The 21,139-nt window shown below is 33.4% G+C and overlaps 1 protein-coding gene, 1 long non-coding RNA gene and 1 pseudogene across 8 annotated transcripts; all 3 read left to right on the top strand.

The window, feature by feature from the left end:
- Nucleotides 1–1,107: 1,107 nt before the first annotated feature.
- LOC111299577 (uncharacterized) lies at nt 1,108–7,556 on the top strand. Of its 7 annotated transcripts, none has more exons than XR_016329868.1 (3): nt 1,108–2,025; nt 3,108–3,198; nt 7,336–7,556. XR_016329868.1 is itself a non-coding variant. In XM_022894839.2 (2 exons), the coding sequence occupies exon 1, from the start codon at nt 1,449–1,451 to the stop codon at nt 1,998–2,000; it is 552 nt and encodes a 183-aa protein (XP_022750574.2). In that variant the 5' UTR covers nt 1,108–1,448; the 3' UTR covers nt 2,001–2,025; nt 3,526–7,556. The 7 variants fall into 7 exon arrangements, 2 of the variants coding, with proteins under 2 accessions (XP_022750574.2, XP_022750569.2); XR_002691315.2 differs by having other exon boundaries at nt 7,331–7,556; XR_016329866.1 differs by having other exon boundaries at nt 3,526–7,556.
- Nucleotides 7,557–12,009: 4,453 nt separating this feature from the next.
- LOC111300945 (xyloglucan glycosyltransferase 4-like) lies at nt 12,010–15,995 on the top strand (annotated as a pseudogene).
- Nucleotides 15,996–17,002: 1,007 nt separating this feature from the next.
- Nucleotides 17,003–19,285, top strand: LOC149513720 (uncharacterized). The gene is made up of 4 exons (XR_016329514.1): nt 17,003–17,259; nt 17,644–17,697; nt 18,452–18,511; nt 18,909–19,285. It is a non-coding gene; the product is annotated as an uncharacterized LOC149513720 (long non-coding RNA).
- The last annotated feature ends 1,854 nt before the right edge of the window (nt 19,286–21,139 follow it).

The following is a 21,139-nucleotide window of genomic DNA, read 5'->3' as shown; positions in this document are numbered from 1 at the left end:
CGATTTTTTTTTTGAAATTCGAGTTTCAAATTGGGTAAGGTTAGAAAATAATCGAGTTCGGGTTTTAGGTAAACCCGACATGATCCAATCCGATATTATATAAAAAAAATTTTTTAATTAATTTTTTAATTTTTTATTTGTATATATTTATATAATAATATTTTTAAATATTTACATTTAAAAAATAATATTTTATATTTAAAAAATAATATTTTATTAATTTCAGGTCGGATCGGATTGGATACGTTTTATATAGTATCGGATTGGGTCGGGTTCGGATATAAAAAAATAAAAAAAATTTTTGAGTCTAATCGAGTTCGAATTTATTAAAGCATTAGGTCAGATTGAGTTAAGGATGAGCAAAACCCGTCTCGAACCCAATTCGATGCCAACCTTATTTGTGCTTAACTGCTTAAACATTTACTAAATTGAATGGAGATAAAATTCCAAAATTAAAGTTCCACTAGAAGTCAAACTAAAATTTAAGATCTATTTATTTATTATCACTAATAAAATAAATCAAAATGGATACAACTCTAGCTTAACTGATACTTTCTTTTCCTAATTTTAAAAAGAAAAATCTTCCAACTTACAACTTATATAGTGTTTGGTATAACCCCAGAAAGGTTAAAAAAAAAATTGTCACAAGCAACAAGAAAATAGAAAATCACTACCACTTTTTTTTATTTAAATTCTTTTTAATTTTCATCGTGAAAATTGTCAAAGAAAATCAAGACTAAATGTATTGGCGAGATTATCTCAATAAATTCTGAAAATTCACTCAAATTTTAAAAGAATTTAAATAAAAAATTAAAATTCGGTAAATAAATTTGAATGTAACTTTTATACTCATGTAAATTTTAAATCAAAATTTGAATAAAATAATTAAAACTCATAGTCCTGAATAAAGTATATATAATTATATTTTTATAATTTTTTATTATATAAATTGAATTTAATTAATAAACTTAAAATTTTTTAATTTAAATTAAAATTTAAAAAATTTTAAAATCCAAAATATCACGCTGAATTAAACTTAAATAATTATATAAATTATTAATATGAAATATGCCTCACTTGTAAACAAGACTCCTATATCTGGAATCCAAATATAATGCGACTCTCTCTCTCTCTCTCTCTCTCTCTCTCTCTGTTTCTCTTTATTTATGTTTTTTTGGATAATTAAAGTTCGTCTCTTTATTATCTATCTCTTTGAAAAAACCATAACAATTTGCATTTTATTTCACATTTTATTTCTTCTTCTTTGGCCTTTACAACACCAAATCTAATCTGGGTATCTTTCATTTCCCATGTTCTTTCTAGGGTTTTGAGGTTTTTCCCCTTACTGATTCACCTCCATTTCTCTTCAAGTTCCTATTTTCATCATCTTGGTACTCTTAGATCTCCCTTTTAAAATTTGGGTTCCTTTTATATTCGTCAAAGGTTCAATGTCACAAGGCTTTTCAATTGAGCTTTACTTTGATCCGGCACTTGAAAACCAAGTCTTGAAAGCTTGGAATGTTTTGGCTCGTCGTCAAATCAGCACTCAGTTAATTGAAATTGAGTCAAGACCTCACATTACTCTCTTTTCAAGCCCTTTTCTTGACCCTGCCAAGCTTGAATCTGTTGTAAAGTCTTTTGCTTCAAAGCAAGAACCTTTAGCTCTATCTTTTTCTTCAATTGGGACTTTCCCAAATGAAAAAAATGTTCTTTTTCTTTCACCAGTTCCAACAATGGCCCTTTTACAGTTCCAGGCTCAATTATGTGAGGCAGTTAAAAAGGAGGGGATTGAAATTGGAGAAGAGTTTAAAGCTGACGTTTGGATTCCCTATTGTGCTGTAGCTCAGGAAGTGCCAAAAACAAGAATGGCTGAGGCTTTTTGTGTGTTGAGAGAGTTGAAGTTGCCTGTTTCTGGATACGCAATGGATATTGGATTGGTGGAGTTTTCACCTGTTCGTGAACATTTCTCATTTGGACTTGGGAGTACCGCAGAGGCATGAGATTTGGAGGGGCCATTATGACAGTGTTAGTTTTTTTTTTTTTTTTCTTTATGTTACAATTCCAAAAATGTGTTTACATGATTTGCTGCTAATGTAGGTTTTATAATTAGTAATTAATGATGGATTCTTAGTTGCAACTTAATATGTTGCTTTACAGGTCAATTTGAAATTTACTTCCTTATCATGTCTTTTTCTTGCCTTCATTTTTTGTTGAGAGTATGTTTTAGCATTACATAACCACAGGGTTAAAAAATGGATTGCCTCAATCCTTTTTATTAATCTTTTATCTTTGTCCAGATATCTAGTTAACTTGAATTGTGGAAATTGTAAAGAATCCCATTAATGTAATGAGTTTTTAGTTGTCACTGTTGCATCTAATATCTTTTATGTGAGTCTGACTTCTGACCTTGATGAGGATATGTTTTACCATGAATGATCAGATTCTATACTGGATGGGGAGAAGATATTTTGGATCGCTTCATACCTTTTATCAATCTGCTATCTTGGTTTGAGTGTTTGGAAACATGTCATTGGTATATATATTGAGTTCACCATGCATTATAATTTGGATTTTGAAGCTATAAAGAGCAGATTGCGAAGTTTTCTGTCTTTGTAATTAGTTTTTTACTTGCTACTACTGCAGCTAATCTCTTGTATTTTAGTTTTGACTTCCTCAAATAAGCAAATGGAATTTGATTATGTTACTATTTCATAATAGTAATAAAATGGTGGTTTTACTGCTGCGACTGAATGCTAAAGTATTTAACCAAATCATTAAAAGTAATCCTGTATTCTACTTACCAGTATTCTTTTTCTTAAACCTACTTATGTTACTTTATTTCTACAAGCATGCTAATATTGGATTTTGTTCAGGATCACCGCTTTCTATACTTTTTGGCCTGACCTATTGGTCTTCGCATTGTGTATCTTGCAAATGCTTAATTTGACAAGCAATTATCAATATGGTCTTCTTGATTAGTTTCATGCTAAGCAAATTTGATGACACTTCCTGCTCATATGCAATCAAAATAGGAATCCATCTCTATTGGCTTGGGTTGCTAAATAGTTTTCTTGATGTTTAACATTATGAATTGTTGATTTTACCAGGTTGCATCATGTGTACTGCTTTCTGCAGCTTAGTTTCGAATTCGGACCTTTAGCATATTGACAACGACTATATCACTTCTCTTTGAAATTGGTAAACGGTATTTGCCATTCATACATGTTAGTAGTTCATTAGTCTATGTCATCATTATGTCGTTTGTCTGCAATGACGTCCAGGTTGATAAAGCCTTTTATTTGACCAAGCAAAGAAGATAAAGCCTAATTGAAGATAATAACTAGGATATTTAGCTTATGCAATGGTAGGATCTTTTCTTACAAGATTAATGCTGGACTTTGTAATCTTGTTCAGCATTTATTAGATTTAGTTTAGTGTGAAGTTTAACTTTTGGTGTAGAGGTAGTGATGATATGGTAGTTCGCTACATAAATGCTGCCTGACAAAGTCTGGCACTCTGATGCAGATGCAGGATCCTGTACCATGCATCTGTCACTTGACTGCTGCAACTAACACACTTTTAATGGAAGTGTGTTCCAAAGTGTGAAACCACTTACAGAGTGATACGACATGCTACAGACTTGTGTTTGTGTGGGAGTCTTAACCTTTTCCTTTAAAGCTGGATTTCCACTCTCACTATATGTTAAAAACACACTTTTAATGAAAGCATGGGCTGAGTTTACTCCTTTTTGTCAATAACATAGGTCTGATAAATGATTTGCTGTATTTGATTGGATGGATATGATTGTATTTGTGTTCATGGCTAGAGAATCAAGCCTTTCACATTGACTTTCGATAAAAAAAAAGTTTTATAATATTTCTGCATTACTCTTCACCTGTCTTAGTATTTAGCAAGGATATTATAAAATTCCTGAATTACACTTAAACCTGTCTTAGTATTTAGCATGGATATCATAATATTCCTGAATTACTCTTAAGCTGTCTTAGTATTTACCTTCTTTCATTCCATGATTCTGGTACTGTTTGGTTATGTTATGCATTCCGTGATTGATAAAAGAATTAGTTGAGTGTTCTTTTTCTTTGTTCTCCCTGAAAGTTTTTGGGGTTTTATGTTATCATCTTCAAGTTCCTTGCTTGTCTTTTTTTTTTTTTAATACATAGTAAGCCTTAGCTTGGGGATTGGGGAAGCAAGTGCTAGGATTTGAACTTAACTTATTAGATGTTACCTCTTAAAGGTGGTTACATGAACCAACTGAACTAAGCTCTTGATTTATGATATTGGAATAATGCCCCCATCGTGTTTGCATGAGTTGCCAGAGGTTTTGTTATTGGACTATGTAGAAAACTTAAAGAACAATTGTCCTTATTTCTTCTTATTCTATCTATAATGAAGGAGTACATTTAAATAAATAGGAATAGTGAAGTTTCTTATTAGGAAACAACTTCCATGAAAGAGAAAACAAAAAATAATAAAAGGAAGGAGAATTATTCAATTCTAAAATAGAAACAAATCCCTAAAAACTTGACAATCATAATAGTTGACTAAATCAAAAGAGTAAATGAGAAATACTCCCAAAATAAATTAGGAAATCAAGTTGCACTAATGTAGGAGAATCAGATTTGCACTAATGTAGGGGAATTAGATTTTTACACTCCTTTTCAAGTTGAGTTATGAATGTTAATCATACTCATCTTGGATTTCAATATGTCAAAAATGCTTCTAGGAAGAGCTTTAGTCAGAATATTTGCAATTTGTGAACTTGTAGGGATATAGGCCAGTTTTTCTATCTTTTCCTTTATGAAATGTCGGTCTAGCTCTATGTGCTTGGTCCTATCATGATAAACAAGATTTTTGGCAATACTTATAGTAGCCTTATTGTAATAAAACAATGTCATAGATGTCACAGTTTGAATTGTTGGCAAATCGGAGGTTAGCCGTGTCCATCAACTCTAAGTGCTCGAATGTCAATATCAGAGTGAAAAGTTCGACTTGGATGCAACAAATATATGATAATATGTAAAAGTGGAACACCCAAGTGGGCGATTTATTGAGTCAACCTGGAATGCAAGCTTGAAGGGGCACTAAGACAACCTAAGCGACAATGTTGAGTGCTGTAAACTAGCCTAAAAGCACACTAGAGATGTGAGGGTACATAGCTCAAAGAAGGTGTTTATAGGACTTACTTGCATGGGGGAGCCAAGGTGGAACTTGATCAAAACTCACAATTGAACGAGGGAGATTATTAGGATAAGGTTCACATGTGAGTAAAAAATCTCACATTATTAAAAAAATCTGAATGAGATGTCCCATATATATATATGGAGGGCTTAAGAACCCTGTAGCTTAAGTTTTTGGGCTTAAGTGATGTCCAATATGTATGTATGAGCTCTTGGTGTGAGGAACACCTATAGCTTTTTTGGTTTGGGGAATAACCAAGAAAGATGCATTTTAAGGCTTTGGGATCAAGCTTGCTGTGGTTTTGTTGGCTAATATGAACAAAGGTAATGCAACCAAAGAGTTTGATGGAAATGAAAGAGATCAACCAAGTTTGTAGGTAGGAAGCAATGAGAGTTTGACAAGGTGTTTTATAGCCAAGAACTTGAGAAGGCATTCGTTTAACTAAATAAGTTGCAGTGAGGACAACTTCTCCCTAAAAACATTTAGGTACATTGGAAGTCAACAAGAGGGATTTGGTCACTTCAATCAAACATCTGTTTTTGCGTTCGACAACCCCATTTTGTTGTGGAGTGTTAACGCAAGAGCTTTGATGGATAATGCCATGGTTGGTGAGGTAAGGACCGAGAATAGAGTTGAAGTATTCTTTTCCATTGTTAGTTTTTAACACTTAGATTTTGGCTTGGAATTGGGTTTGTACCATGTTATTGAAGTTTTGAAAGATTTGGCTAATTTTGGATTTTTCTTTCATAAGGAATACCTAAGTGAGTCAAGTATGATCATCGATGAATGTAATAACCACCTAAAACCTGTGATATTGCTAACTCTTGATGGTTCTCAAATGTCACTATGAATCATTTAGAAAAGACGAAGATGATTTATAGGAAAGGTTACGGTAGGTATTTTGAGTGCGTTTGAAAAATTGACAAATTTTACATTGAAAATCTTTAGAGATGTTATTGAATAATGAGGGAAATAGCATTTTTAGGTATGAAATATTTGGATTTTTAGGTATGAAATATTTGGATGTCCTAATCTATAATGCCATAACACGATAAGGTCATCTTTACTAGTATTAGAGGCTAAAGTTGTACAAGAGTTTTTTTATCTCTCAAGTACATTATCTTGAAGAAGGTAGACCCTTGCACACATCCTGGCAATGCCAATAATCCTCCCCACGCATAATTCTTGAAATTCATAAAAGTTGGGAAAAAATTTAGTGACATAACATTTATCTTTCATAAGCTTACTGATAGAAAGTAGGTTATAACATAAATTGGGGACATGAAGAACAGAGTTGAGTATTATCTTTCGAAACTACAATAGAACTATCCTTTCACCTTTGAGAGAGAGCCATTAGCAATTTTTACAGAAGAACTATCATAGCAAGGTCAATATGTGTTGATTAAGGATGCATTTCCTGTTATGTGATCTAATGCTCTTGAATCAACAATCCAAGATTGTATATTTGCCATTTGAACACTTAAGGCGTTTAGGAAATTACTTTTTTATGCTAGTAAACTAGTTCCAAAAGTTGCAAACTTGTTTTGAAGGGTTTGTTGGAACATCACCTCTTTATGACTTTTCTCATCCCATACTTTTGCAGAAGAAGAGTTCTCACTCCTGCTAGCCATAACGGAAACTCATGTGGCTATAGTCTAATAGTTTAGGCTGACTTGCTCTGATATCATGTAAAAAACTTAAAGAACAATTATCCTTATTTTTCTTATTCTATCTACAATAAAGGCGTACATCTAAATAAATAGGAACAATGAAGTTCCTTATTAGGAAACAACTTACATGAAACAAAAAACAAAAAATGATTAAAGGAAAAAGAATTATTCTATTTAAAAATAGAAACAAATTTCTAAAATCTTGACAATCAAAATAGTTGACTAAATCAGAAGAGTAAATGAGAAATATTTTCAAAATAAATTAGGAAATCATACTGCACTAATGTAGGAAAATCAGATCTGTCCTAATGTAGGGGAATCATATTTCTACATGCTATAATTTCAAGGTTACATCTAGTTGGAGATTTTAACAAGGAATCCACTTTATGATAAATGATCATACCTTTTCTTGGCAATTTTTCAAATTCTATATTTTTCTCTCTGTTCTTATTGGGTGCCAGCACAGGAGAACCGAGAAAAACTCTTCAGTATGGTATGGCAACAGAATGTCAAGTTTCATCCAGTAGAAGAACTGTCACTATTGTTCGAAGTTGATAGTTACTGGCGAAGTTGTTTATGTTCAAACTATTTTAAACACTGAGTAGTGGCTCTGCTGTGACTGATGATTGCTTGTTTAATATGTTTAAGGAGAAAATCCAAGGAGACAAAACTTTGTCATCCTAACAATACCTACCACAAGTATGAGACAAAACTTCCTGTACCTACTTATGTCTTTTGCATGGCTAAATACACCCAGATGTGGGATGGGAAGGGGGAAAAAAAATTGTCATCTCTCAGGGTGCAACTGTTATGCCCCTTGATAACATGAGTTGTCAATGAAAGTGCATAAAACATACTGTGCAGCTAGGATCAGGAATCTTCGAGCTGTTATATAGTTTCAAATTTCAATACATTTTTGAATGATATAGATATTTAGGCCCTGTGGAAAAGGCCTACTGTAATGGGTAAGCATCCCTTTGAGTAAAGGAATAATCTTACTGGAAGAACAGTGGACTATGGAGTATATATATTTATATAGTACTTCGTTTCTTTTTCCTTTCTAATTTTCACGAAAGTCTATAGACCAAACATTATTGACCCATAAACCCATGTTATTGCTACCAGACATCAATTGGTACTGTACAGGATTGCCTGCAGAATGTCGTTTTCACTTTGCTTTTTTGTCTTCTTCCAATCTTTTTGATGAGATTTATGCTCTCTTCACCCACCTTGGAGCCAAAAATTTTGAAAACAAAAAGATACTACTACCATATTAGATAATCATAGACTCAATAATGTATACGTACTAGTAATTTTTTTTCTTTCATTGAAATTCATCTGATGATCATTTGAATTTCAAGTAATCAATACAACCAAGATAAGATTTATGAAGCAATGAAAGCTCATACAAATTTATTAGCAGTACAGGACTCACCAAATCACATGTATCCAATAGAAGTTAGGTTAAAGTTTTATGGATCACTAGCTTCGTTATGTAAAACTAAAAATGTGTAACATGTATCTACAGGCTAATGATCTCATGTCAAATTGTGTTTGAGAACATTGATGGAATTGCCAATGAGGTATCAGTCTAGTGATAAAAGGACGTGTTGCGACTCTTTGGGGTCTCAAGTTCATTCTCTTGCTGTTTTAGTTTATCCTGGTTTGATATGTTAACCAATCACTTGCATAAAGCATCCTATCCTTTCTGATCGAAGGAGGAAAATTGGCAAGTAGCTATGCAAATTGCAATAAGCATACGGTCCTCTCCTATATGTGAAAGTATTTTTTAGGATGTTTAAAGTTATTATTTAGCAAGTCAAAAGACACAGATAAGATGCATAATAGGAACTGAAATAATTGAAATGCTTCAGCCTAATACAAATATTGCCAGTTTCTGTCAGTTTAATATCCAATGATAAGCCTTAGCGGTAAAAGCATATTTGGGCAGCTATGGATGGGTTTTCTCTTGGTCATGGACAAATAGCAAATGTTCTCTGCCGGCAACTGGCGATGCAGAAGTAAATAGCTCTCTTGTTTTAGTGGGTTCCGGTTCCGTATGCAGTTTGTTTGTAATCCACGACTGGAATTTTGTTGGTCCTCCATTTTTAACCATGTGTAGTTTCGATCTTCTTTGATGTTAATTTTGGTTATTTAGTGGGTTTTTCATCTTGGTTACCTGGAAGTGAATTCAAAATTTAGTTCAGTTAGTTCATGTACCATCTTTAAAAAATGATATCTAATGAAATTGAGATTCAAATCTTACTACCTACAACACTTTCTCTTATATACCAAATAAATTTTGATTCGCTGGAATTACTCATTGAACTTGAAATAAGGCTAACCCCGCAAAAAATATCCTGTCCTATGATTTGATTTGTTATTTTGCTAAGACAGAATAAATCACATCTTGATATTTCGGACTGCTGAGTATCTAAACTTAGCAGTGTTTGAAACTTGAGTAATTTGGTGCTTGCTTTGGATCTGTTTGGTTCATGGCTGCAGCTGATTCATGATTAATGTCAATGATTCATATATATACTCAGATTTTAAATAATGGTCTTACTGACATGGAATACTAGAAATTTCATTTCTTCAGATACATTGTTATAAAATATATATTAATATCAACAATATCACTATCAATCTACTTGGAAAACTTGATATTATACCAAATTGCTGGGAAAAGCCATATGTCATGCCAAGTATTCAAAGAGAGTAAGTAGACTACATTAATCTCATATAGAATAAGAAAGAAAATATTGTTGGATATATAAACGTTGGTGTTACGCATTCCAATAAAGTGATTTTGTGAAAAAAAAAATAATGATCACATAACACATGATTAAGTAGTTAATCACATGTGAGTTGTAACAGAGACGACGTTTTCATATGTGATCATACCAAATAATTAAAATTAAAATTTTTTATTATAGAGATTGATTTTTGATTAACATGAAAAAAACTCCTTTTTTTTTTTTTATAAAATTTTTATCAACTCAGACTAACACTCGTGGATTACATTTTAAAAACTTAGAAATAACTAACAAACTTGAACTTAGGGGATGAAAAAAATTAAATGAACTTCCCCAAAATAGAGTTGTCTTTGTTAGGCTCACATGGGGAAACCATAAAACTTTTTAGTTCTTAGTACCCCACTCCACTACATGCTGTCCCTTTAATGAGACTGCTTGTTTTCTTTTCTTTATTTTTTAAAGTGAATAAATCTGAGATTTTTTACAGCTGAGACTGTAGCTCGAAGATAGGGAAGCTTTAAACCTATTGAATGTCACTTAAAGTGATTCCATAAATCGAGTTAAGTTTTAAAGTCTGATATTTTTGTATTTTTGTGCATCTTAAAAAATTGATTCTGGGATGTTATTGATTATTGAACTAGTGAAAATAAAGAATGTAGCATTTCTATTGATAAGGCATTAAAGTCCCAAATATTCATATTAACACTGTGATGGACAGAAATATTGTAAACGCCTAAATGGAGCCACCAAAACATTGATTTTCCTGTTCTCTCACTGTTAATGCAGGTGTTTCCGTTAATTAAATACAAAACCTAAAACAAAAGGCAAGGGAAACAGAAAAATAATGATGGTTTTGGACCTTGAGCAGCCAAAATATCTTTTTTTTTCTTTTTCCCAATAGTTTGATGCTCAAAATATCATTAAGCCAAACAGAAAAGCAATACTGTCCTCTTGGCTGTGACCAATGCTGCCTTGGTTTGGTTAGAGTAGTCAAAATTCCCATAGGCATTCCCAGGATTGAATGAAACCAGGGGATTTTCAGAAGACAAGAAGTAACAATATTAGCATTAAATGGTGAGATTTATTTGACTTTGCACATTCAACATACGAACTAGGCCTCAATGTGAATAACTTGGGTCGTTTGCTATTATTGAGTGTGTTTTATGTTTTTAAAATTTTTATTTTGTTTTATTTTTAATTTATTAAATTTGAAAATATGTTTGAATAAAATGTTTTTATTTTAAAAATATGAAACCAAAAAATATAAGAAAAAGGTGTTAAAATTTTTAGATTTCATTTGTTATTAATAATATAATAATATCAATTAATTAATTAATTATTAATACAATATTATTTATTAACTAATATAATATTATTTATTAATATAATATTTAAATAATAAAAAATATTACTTTATTAATATAATAAATGTAACGTCATTACAGTGATTTAATTATAATTTTGTGAACAGTACCTATATTATAACAGTGCCAAATTATTTTTAAAAGATTGGAAACACCATTTTTCTAATTTTAACAATTTTCAAAACTTCCCAAAACTTTATTATTGGTTTTCAAAAACCAAAAAAAAAAAAAAAAACCTATCAAACATAATTTTGTTTTCAACTTTAAAAATAACTGAAAAACGAAAATAAAATACAGAAAACGAAAACAAAAATAAATGACCTTTAAGTTTTCAAATGTCTGTCAGTCCATGTAAATATTTCAATATATGGTCAATTTTCAAGGATTTTCCTGTCTGATAAAAAAAAAAAAGCATGGTTAATAAATGATATCCAGGGAAATTTTGGGTGGGAAACAATGGAAGTTTGAAATTAACCTTATTTTGTTAATTGTTGAATTGAAAGCTTTAGTGAGCTGTGGCAGCTTTGATAATGTATACAGCCTGGGTTGGATTTTTTTAAGGATAACTATATGAATTGGATTTAGGATTTAATTATACATTGTGTATGGTTGGAAAGGATTAGTGTAAAATTGATTAAATATGTCAACAAAAAATTAATCAAATATTCCCAGTACAGGAAAAAGAAACACCTTAGTAACAGGTTAAATGATAGGACAGGTTTGAGCAAGCCTGAAACAGATTTTTCCTGTGATGTGATCTGCAGTTTTGAAAGTACCTAGTTGTAATGAATCATATAATTTGGTTTGGGCTCACTAATCATCAGATTGTGGTCTTGTGAACATTGATCACATGTCAAAGCTGGATTAGTGCAATAAAGCTTTTTGAAAGATCTTTCCATGTTGACTAGGCTTGGTTGTATCTAATCACTAATTACTCAATTAAGAAATTAATACCACAGCAGCAAGTAACAGCCACAGGAACTCTCTTCTCCTCCTTTATTAGTAGTTCACTGAAAGCATATGAGCGTTACTTCCCTTTCACTCTCTTTATCTGTCTATCTCTCTGTGTAATGAAAACATATATAAGCTGATATATTTTGTGTCTTCTTTTTTTTCCTTTTGCATCTATGCTGCTTCCCAAATCTCAGAACTAAAAACCCAATTCAAGCTATTGCTTCTTTTCCGCAAGTTTGATCTGGGGTGTTGAATCTATTGATCTTTCTTCTCTGTTTTTGCTCTGGAAATGGCTTGTAGCCACAATTGAGAAGCCTAATAAGTTCTCTTTAGTAAAGATGAATAGCTCGGATTCATCGTTACTTTTTGAGAAACAGAAAGCAGTGAGTCCGAATAAGTTTACATGGTTTCTTCGTCTCAAAGCCTTCATGCTTATGTTTCATGGCTGGCAATGACTTTTAAAACCGTGCTTTTATCAGTTAAGAAATGCATCGCATTATCTGATGTGCGTGAAGAAGAGGCCAAAAGCAGAAGATTGTATAGATTTATCAAAGCCATTCTTGTTATCTCTATGGTAGCTTTGCTCATAGAAATTGTTGCCCACTTGGAGAAATGGAATTTGAACCTGATACAGCCATGGGAGGTTCAAGGTCTTGTGCAATGGTCCTACATGGCTTGGCTGTCATTTACAGTTGATTATATTGCTCCTTTAGTGTTAACTATGTTAAAATTCTGCACTGTACTATTCTTGATTCAATCTCTCGATCGGCTTATTCTTTGTCCGGTGTGTTTTTGGATTAAATACAAGAAGTTGAAGCCCAGAATCGAAAAAAAGGCTTATGACATTGAGGATGGCTCAAGTTTTCCTATGGTTCTGGTTCAGATGCCTATGTGCAATGAAAGAGAGGTGAGACTGAACTTGCTCAAATTGGTTCATTGTCTCCTCTATATCTCTTTGTTTTCTGATTGCCAATCTGCTTTAGCGTATTTCTTCACTAGTCTAAGTACAAATGTTGCAGAAGGTTTTGACATTCATTCAAATCCACTTAGATTTAAATAGTAATTATTTTGACTTCAGCAGACCAAAAACAAAGCATTTTTAGCCCTTTCTACTGTAGAACCAATAGTTTTTCTTTATGGAGAACTTTATGACATAAGAATTCTAAGCCTTCAATTTCATCATTCACTGTTAAAATTTTATACAATTTTGTTTCTGGATCCATTCAGAAGTAATTCTTGGAATTAGGTATATGCACAATCAATTGCAGCTGCCTGTCAGTTTGATTGGCCAAAAGACAGGATTCTTATTCAAGTCCTAGATGACACCCAGATGATGGAAATTTACAGCTTCTAATTAAGGATGAAGTCTCCTTGTGGCGTGAGAAAGGAGTAAAAATAATCTACAGGCATCGGTTAATCAGAACTGGATACAAAGCTGGCAATCTTAAATCAGCTATGGCCTGTGACTATGTCAAGGACTATGAATTTGTTGCTATATTTGATGCAGACTTCCAGCCAAACCCTGTTTTCCTCAAACAAACCGTTCCTCACTTCAAGGTATTATATAAAATCCAATGGAAGGATAGAAACTTGGGTTTCATTTTAATGTCAGTAATCACTTAAACAATCTTTTTTTTTTTTTAATTTCAGGGCGATCCTGAGCTTGGTCTGTTCAGGCTCGTTAGTGCTTTGTGAATAAGGATGAGAATTTGCTTACAAGGTTCCAAAACATCAATCTGTGCTTCCATTTTGAAGTGGAGCAGCAAGTGAATGGTGTTTTCCTCGATTTCTTTGGATTCAATGGGACTGCAGGTGTTTGAAGAATTAAGGCCTTAGAGGAATCAGGAGGATGGCTCGAGAGAACAACAGTTGAGGACATGAACATTGCAGTTCGAACACACTCAAATGGATGGAAATTTATCTTCCTCAATGATGTAAAAGTGCTTTGTGAGTTACATGAATCTTATGAAACCTACAAGAAACAGCAGCACCTCTGGCATTCAGGTCCAATGCAGTTATTGCGTCTATGTCTTCCTGCCATCCTAACTTCCAAGGTTCGGCTTATTTTGGTTTCTGAAACTGTTGAAAGTTACGAGGACTAAAGATTGATGCTGTAATGATTTGTGTTGATGCAGATATACATGTTGAAGAAGGCCAACTTGATTTTTCTTTTCTATCTTTTGAGAAAACTTCTACTTTCATTTTACTCCTTCACATTGTTCTGTACTATACTTCCATTGACCATGTTCATTCTCGAAGCTGAACTACCCCTATGGATAATCTGTTATGTCCCCATTTTCATGTCTCTTCTAAATATCCTTCCTGCCCCAAAATCTTTCCCTCTCTTGGTTCCTTATCTTTTCTTTGAAAACACAATGTCTGTCACAAAATTCAATGCCATGATATCAGGACTATTTCAGCTTGGTAGTGCTTATGAACGGGTGGTAACCAAGAGGGCAGGCAGATCAGCTGAATCTGATTTACTGGCCTTGGCTGAGAGGGAATCAAAATCTTCAAATGAAGAGAAAATCCATAGGAGGCATTCTGAGTCTGGTTTGGAAAAGCTGAATAAACTGAAGCAAAAAGTTGCCTGTAAAGAAGAGAAATAGGCTCTACAAGAAAGAGGTTGTGTCACGGACCTAAGGAAGAGTCCTGAATCCCATATCGAACATAATAAGAAGGTCACTGAGGTATAAAATGGTTCACACTACCTTTATCTTATGAGGTGACTTTTGTAGGACAAAACCGTAAGGTCAGAAGGTCAGAGCGAACAATACCTCACAAGGGTGTAAACCATGACAGGAAGACTGATTTGAGATGTCGGGTGTGAACAGTGACAGGAAGGCTGATTTGAGATGTTGGATGGGTGAATGCTCGAGTCTCAGAGCCGCACGGGTTCGGAGCTTAAGTCTCGACCCGTGATAAGTGATATCAGAGCTAGCCCTAAATCGCGCACGGGTTCAAAACTTAAGTCTCGACCTCTGACAAGTAATGTCAGAGCCAACCCTAAACCGTTCGATCCACGCCACCTAAAAAGAAGTCTTGAATCCCACATCGAACATAATAAGAAGATCATTGGGGTATAAAAGGTTTCACACCACTTCTACCTTGTGAGATGCCTTTTGTAGGACAAAACTTTTCTCCTTGTTCCATAACCTAAGTTTGTACAAATAGGAGATAAGAGGGACCTAGGGATAATGTGGAGTCCGACCACAAGGACTAACAGAACTGAATTGATTATCCTCATGAATAAGGATATTAGATTATTCGGTATAAAAGATTTGAAAATCATAAGAAACTCCCTAATTTTTTTTTTGTTTTTTTTTTCTGGATTATTCATTATTATATGATATTATTCTCATATGATTATTCATTTTTTCAATATAGTTTTTTTTTTTTTTTTGCGTCTTTAATTAATTTGATGTTTATTTTTATGAACCAATGAAATACTTATAGTTTGATATAGAATAAATATAGAATAAATTGTCCATCAATTTTTACATACCGGCGAATTGGTTCGAGGTTGGGTGGAGGAGAATATCACGGACATAAGGAGGAGTCTTGAATCTCACATCGAACATAATAAGAAGGTCATTGGGGTATAAAAGGGTTCACATCACCTATATTTTGTGAGGTACCTTTTGTAGGATAAAACCGTGATGCCAGAGGAGATCAGAACGGACAATACCTCACAAGGATGTAAACTGTGACAGGAATATTGATTTGAGATATCGGATGGGTGAATGCTCTGATCCCAAAATCACACAAATTCAAAACTTAAGTCTCGATCCGTGACACTTGCACTTGCTTTTCTTCTACTCACTACAGCTGCAAGAAGTGTATTATCTGCCTGTGGAGTTCATTCCTACTTCTTGTTTCAAGGTCTGACTTTTCTAGTACTTGGCTTGGATTCGATCGGTGAGAAGATAAGAAGAGAAATAATGTTTTTTAGTGCATATACAGAGTTTGGACTGATTTCCAGCTCTAGTAAAATTTGGCTTAGATTGGAGTTGTGTAATTCTCTGATCCAATTTCATGTCCGGATATTATGAGTATATGTTATGATACTTACGTAAAAATTTAAAATTATATTTTTGAGATACTATTTATGAAATAAAATCATAAAATTTTTAAATTAAAACGAGTAATATTTCAAAAATTGGGAGAGAGTTTCACAAGCTGGATTTCAACACGGATACAAAACACTGCTATCTGAATTATTAGGAAAGGACTAAGTGATAAAAGTTTGAGTGTATTGTATACTCCTACAAGTAATCTGTGTATGAATAATGATAATTCCATATAAAATTTTCAATTCAATTTTCTTCATGTAACTTTGAAATGGAGACAAAAAGATGTGCTTCTATCACTTGGAGCATGTGGTATCACCTCGAAGGGATGCAGGATGAAATACAATCAAGAAATATGAGCTTCATTGAGAACAGGCCTCAGATGCATACCTGCCAATATCTATTGATCATTAGGATGTATTAAAATGATGAACGCTCTTTTTGGATTCTTTGATATTCCTGGAAAGGCATCAGTTTCTGCACCCATTTGCATATGCCTGATAATACTATTTTGACATCTGTTTATGCTTAGCAACTGGCCAGTCAAAACACAACACCGGTCAAGCGAAGATACCTACACGACGATGTTGAGGCAAAATGATGCTCTAAGGCATAACATAGATTTGGTGCATGAAAGAAAGCATAGCATTAAATGCAGGATTTAATTGATGTAATCATATTTAAAAGCGGGATCGAACAAGTTTAGTTTAAGAGTGGCATCGAATCGGTTTATCCAGGCCACTAATCGGTGACCCTTGTAATTTCATACCAAAAGTTTGGTCCAAATATGGACACAGAAGTAAAACCTATCCCAATGGATAGGGAGGAAGGAAGGGCAAAGCCCAACAAAAGCATTCCTACTCTTCAGTCTTGACTGTTCAGAATTCAGATGCTACAGTAAACTCAAAACTGTTCTACTTCTCAGTTCTCAGTTCAAGCCCAAATCAAAAGACCAACTAGAAAAATGGCAACACTCTCCGAATTTTCAACTCCTTTACATTTAATCTCCAAAACCCATTTCAACATTCCCCAAAACCTCTCCTTTTATTCGAAGTCTCTCCATTTTCAGACAAAAGTCGGCACATTTTCTTTCGACAACTTAACTTTATCCTTCAAGAAGGACAAAAATCTATATGGATTTGGAAACTGAAGTCTGCTGAAGCAAGAAGAAACAGCAACGGCTGAATAACAAAAGTCAGTTTATGTCCCTGTCTCTCCCTCAGACATTCTCAGAATGTACTTCCAGGTATGGTTTTTTTTACTGTTTCCGTTAGTTTTATGTTGTTTTGGCCTGGGATAAAGGAAAACTGTACGTTGGCTATTCAGAACTGGCTTCTTGTATATGCGGTAACTATCAAACCCTCTATTGATGTAATAAAGTTTTGTTGATTGAGTGATATAAGTTTGCTTTTTAAGTTTTATTTTGGTACTCAATTTTGTAAAAGTTTCATTTCTTTGTTAGTTATTTAGATAATAAGCCTTCTTTTGTAGAAGTTGATTAAATAATGAGGAATTGTTGTTGCATTTCTTAAATGGTTTCTGTTGACTAGTTTGGCTTGAATTTGTATCTTTGTGTTTGACCTATTCATTCATAGCTCACTGATAATAATTACATCTTGATTGTTTGAAGGCAGATGGAACGTTGAATGAAGCAGAAATTCCAAAAGTGACCAAGGCGTTAGAGGTAGAAACTTTTTCCCTTTTATCTGATTTATTCGTGTATTGTGGATTTTGAGGCCGGTTTTCCCCACAACACCATGACATATATACGCATGGTAATGCAAAAAGTCAAAAAGATCCCTTCCTTTCCTTCTATTTAAAGAATTGCTGAGATCATTTATTGCTTTAGTTTTCCATTGTTTTATAGTAAGCTTAGTGAATTTTATGCTAGGAGATGTAGTAAATTAGGCTGGTTGAAGATGGAAAGGGACTGAGTTGAATATCTTGCATTTAGCTGGTTTTGAAATTCAACTGATTAGGCATACCAAAAGTATAAGTCAGAGCCTATAAGGATATCATTCAGTTAGCTCATATTTCAAATGTTAATTTGGTCTAGACATAAGCTAATTATAGCAATAATAAACTTATAGGTTTTACCTTCTGCAGAACAAATGATCATTTGTAATAGGCATCTTGACAGAATATCTTTAAATTGATACTGACCTCTACTTCCACAAGGGGAGGAATCTAACCTGTCGTTTCAGCTAATTTTATGTCTAACCTGAGGGGCTAGATTTCACATTCCTGCTCCTGCTTACCACCCATAATCGTTTTGTATTACCCCTACCGAAAACAAAACAAGAAAAGTAAGTTTTACATCTGTTTAATTGTACAACTATATTTGCTTACTTTTGATGGCAGGTTCTTTGATTTTGTTTGATTACAAATCATGATCTAACACGAAATAGGAAATTTGATGATTTATTTGTTCCCTGTAGGAAGCTGATGGCACTTCCAACTTGAAAGTTCAAGTCCTTGAGGGTATTGGTACTGTTGAGGTGAGTGTTTATTTGTTGTTGCTTGATATGTCTCGTATTTAAGATTTCAGTTCACTTTCCATGAGCACCTTCTCTGATCTGTGTGGTCATAAAGTTTGAGTTCATGATCAAACAAACAATAATGACATGTTATGATATATGTGATGGAATGTGGGCTTTTCCTTTCTTGCTGCTGGTTCTTAATGAAACTTTCCATGCAACCATTAGAATTTGTATGAGACCCTTACTCAAAAATGACTACTATCTTTGTATCCAGGGTCTTCATACATAGTCTTTTACCAGCCCATGGTTTATTAATAGAGTTCTCTGCATTCTGTTCATTTCAATTTTCGTGTGCTAGAGTAAGAGGTTTCAGTCCTTGCAACATAGGCAATGACCCTTTTATTCTCTATCACAGTTAACAAAACCGACAACAGTTCAAGCTATGGCAGTGTTTTCCAATTTGGTTGAGATCATACATGGTGCAGGATTCAAGTTACAAACATTGAATTTGAGTTTTGATGATGAATAGGATATTCTATCTTTGCAGTCCTCAGCCCCTTTTCTTTTTTTTTTTTCGTTCTCCTTTTTCCATTTTCCCTTTCAATGATAGCTAACATGAAAAGATCATATTATCGATATGGAAAATCTGTTCAACATGATCTGTAAGCCTTTGGTTAAACACCTTGAGCTGTATCTGTATTAATGTAGTATAGAAATAAACATAGACATTCATGGTTTTGTTCTCCATTAATCATCAACAACAAAAGCTGATCTAGATCTAGAATTTATCAACATTCATGATTCAATCTTGTTACCAACATGCCAATATGGCATTGACCTTTTACATCTTCCTGGGATTTATATTTACCATGCATTGCTCAGATCACTGTTTCTGTTTAACATCCAGGACAACTATCAGGATTAACATCTCTGACGCAACAAACAAGAGGAAGTACATTGATTCTGCAATTGTTTATTGTCTCAGTCTATTAGAGAACCATCATGAAGGTTTGAATGTTTGTAAAATGTGTGATTCTGGGAAATATAAACAAAAAAGAAAGCAACTTGAAGCAAACTAGCAGACTAAATTAGGTCATTAAAATTTAAAAATGCTGACAGTGGATAAATATGAAGAGTGACAGACCAAATGCCTTGTACTAAGTACTACTACATTTTTAAAAAAAGAATTGTACAGCGAATAAAAAAGAGAAACAGGGAAAACAATTGAACGTAAGAAAATGAAGGATCTTGATTCTTGACGACAATCAGAAAGCAGCACAGCAAAGTTTTAGCTGGCAGCTACTATCCCAGGAATGATGAACCCTGGAGTCTGCCGAAAAAAAGAGCCTGCTACAGTACTGCTCCCTCTGTAGTTTTTATGTTTGTCCGTCCTTTATTGTCCATGTGAAGATATCACATAAACCCCTTCAATTCTGAAGTAACAATTGCTAAGGTTGTTATAGTTCTTTGTTTTGATACCACAAGAAATTACATGTGCAACCTTGAGTTACCTGTAGGAAATCCCGTGTCAAACCTTCAAACTCAAAAGGCTGCAGGTGTTAGAACTAAAACCTCAGTCTAGCGAGTCCATCTTGGGTGAATTATTCATGCTAAGCTTCAAGTTCATTAAAACTGCTCTTTGAGTGAGTTGAATCATAACTGAATCTCAATTTTACTGCAAGTAAGATAGTACTAGCGAAGATTTAAAAGTTCATCGGACTAATTTTCATGCCTTAAAGTAAACATTGTTGAGTTTGTGATTGAACTTTTAACTCCCATTCCATTCAATTACTTGAACTTGAAAGTCAAATTTATGGCTGAATCATACCCAATTGCCCTGATGCCATTACCAACGCAGATAAGATAGCTCTCACAGCAAGTTTTCATAGATTTTTTTAGCCTACACAAATATATAAACATATTCTTCACTGTTTTAGTGATATTAAAATTATGCGGCCAATCATTCAGAACTTTGTCATTACAATTTTTGACTTGACATCAACTTAGGATCCACATGCAGCTTCTCAGAAAACGGCCCCTAAACCATGAAGATTTGATAGATTTTTGTCTCATGACCAAACAAGTTTCATTGATATTTCTTTGAGCCCTTCAGAGTTCAACGGTCAACCTCTCTGAGAAAAAGAAGAAAAAAAATTATATTGGATGCCATCTCAATCCCAAAGAAAAAAATAATAATAATAACATATATTGTCTCATCTCGTTTAGCAGCGTGTTTACTCATAACAAAGGGGAATGTCCATTCCTAGAAGAATTTCAACAAATTGCATTACATTTCCAATCCCTTCGAATGCCAAAACCATTGGATTTAGATCAAACAGGAATATGCTATGAAAATTTATCTTTGTCTTTTATTTTTTCTGTTTTCCTTTTAGTCTTTTGTTCGCAGAATTGTATAATGTATAATTGTAATTTGTCAGCAAAGTTGTTTCTTTTTTTTTTCTTCAAATTCAAAGAATTCTTCTCACTTTATACATAGGTCATCGATTCAACAATGAAAAAAAGGATTCAAATCATTTTATCGACATGAGTGTCTTATATCTTAAAAACCTTTTTTTGTTATCTGTTTTGAAAATATTTTTGTATTTATTAACATAGTAGTAGAAAGAGTACCCTGTTGCATCTGAA

The sequence above is a fragment of the Durio zibethinus genome, chromosome 18, assembly GCF_047325235.1.
Source record: "Durio zibethinus cultivar Kanyao isolate XHJ-2024 chromosome 18, ASM4732523v1, whole genome shotgun sequence".
Lineage (NCBI taxonomy): Eukaryota > Viridiplantae > Streptophyta > Magnoliopsida > Malvales > Malvaceae > Durio > Durio zibethinus.
This window is presented reverse-complemented; position numbering and strand designations above follow the sequence as displayed.

Bases quoted from the DNA above. Each gene is read 5' to 3' on its own strand.
- LOC111299577 (XM_022894839.2), top strand. From the start codon at position 1,449: ATGTCACAAGGCTTTTCAATTGAGCTTTACTTTGATCCGGCACTTGAA.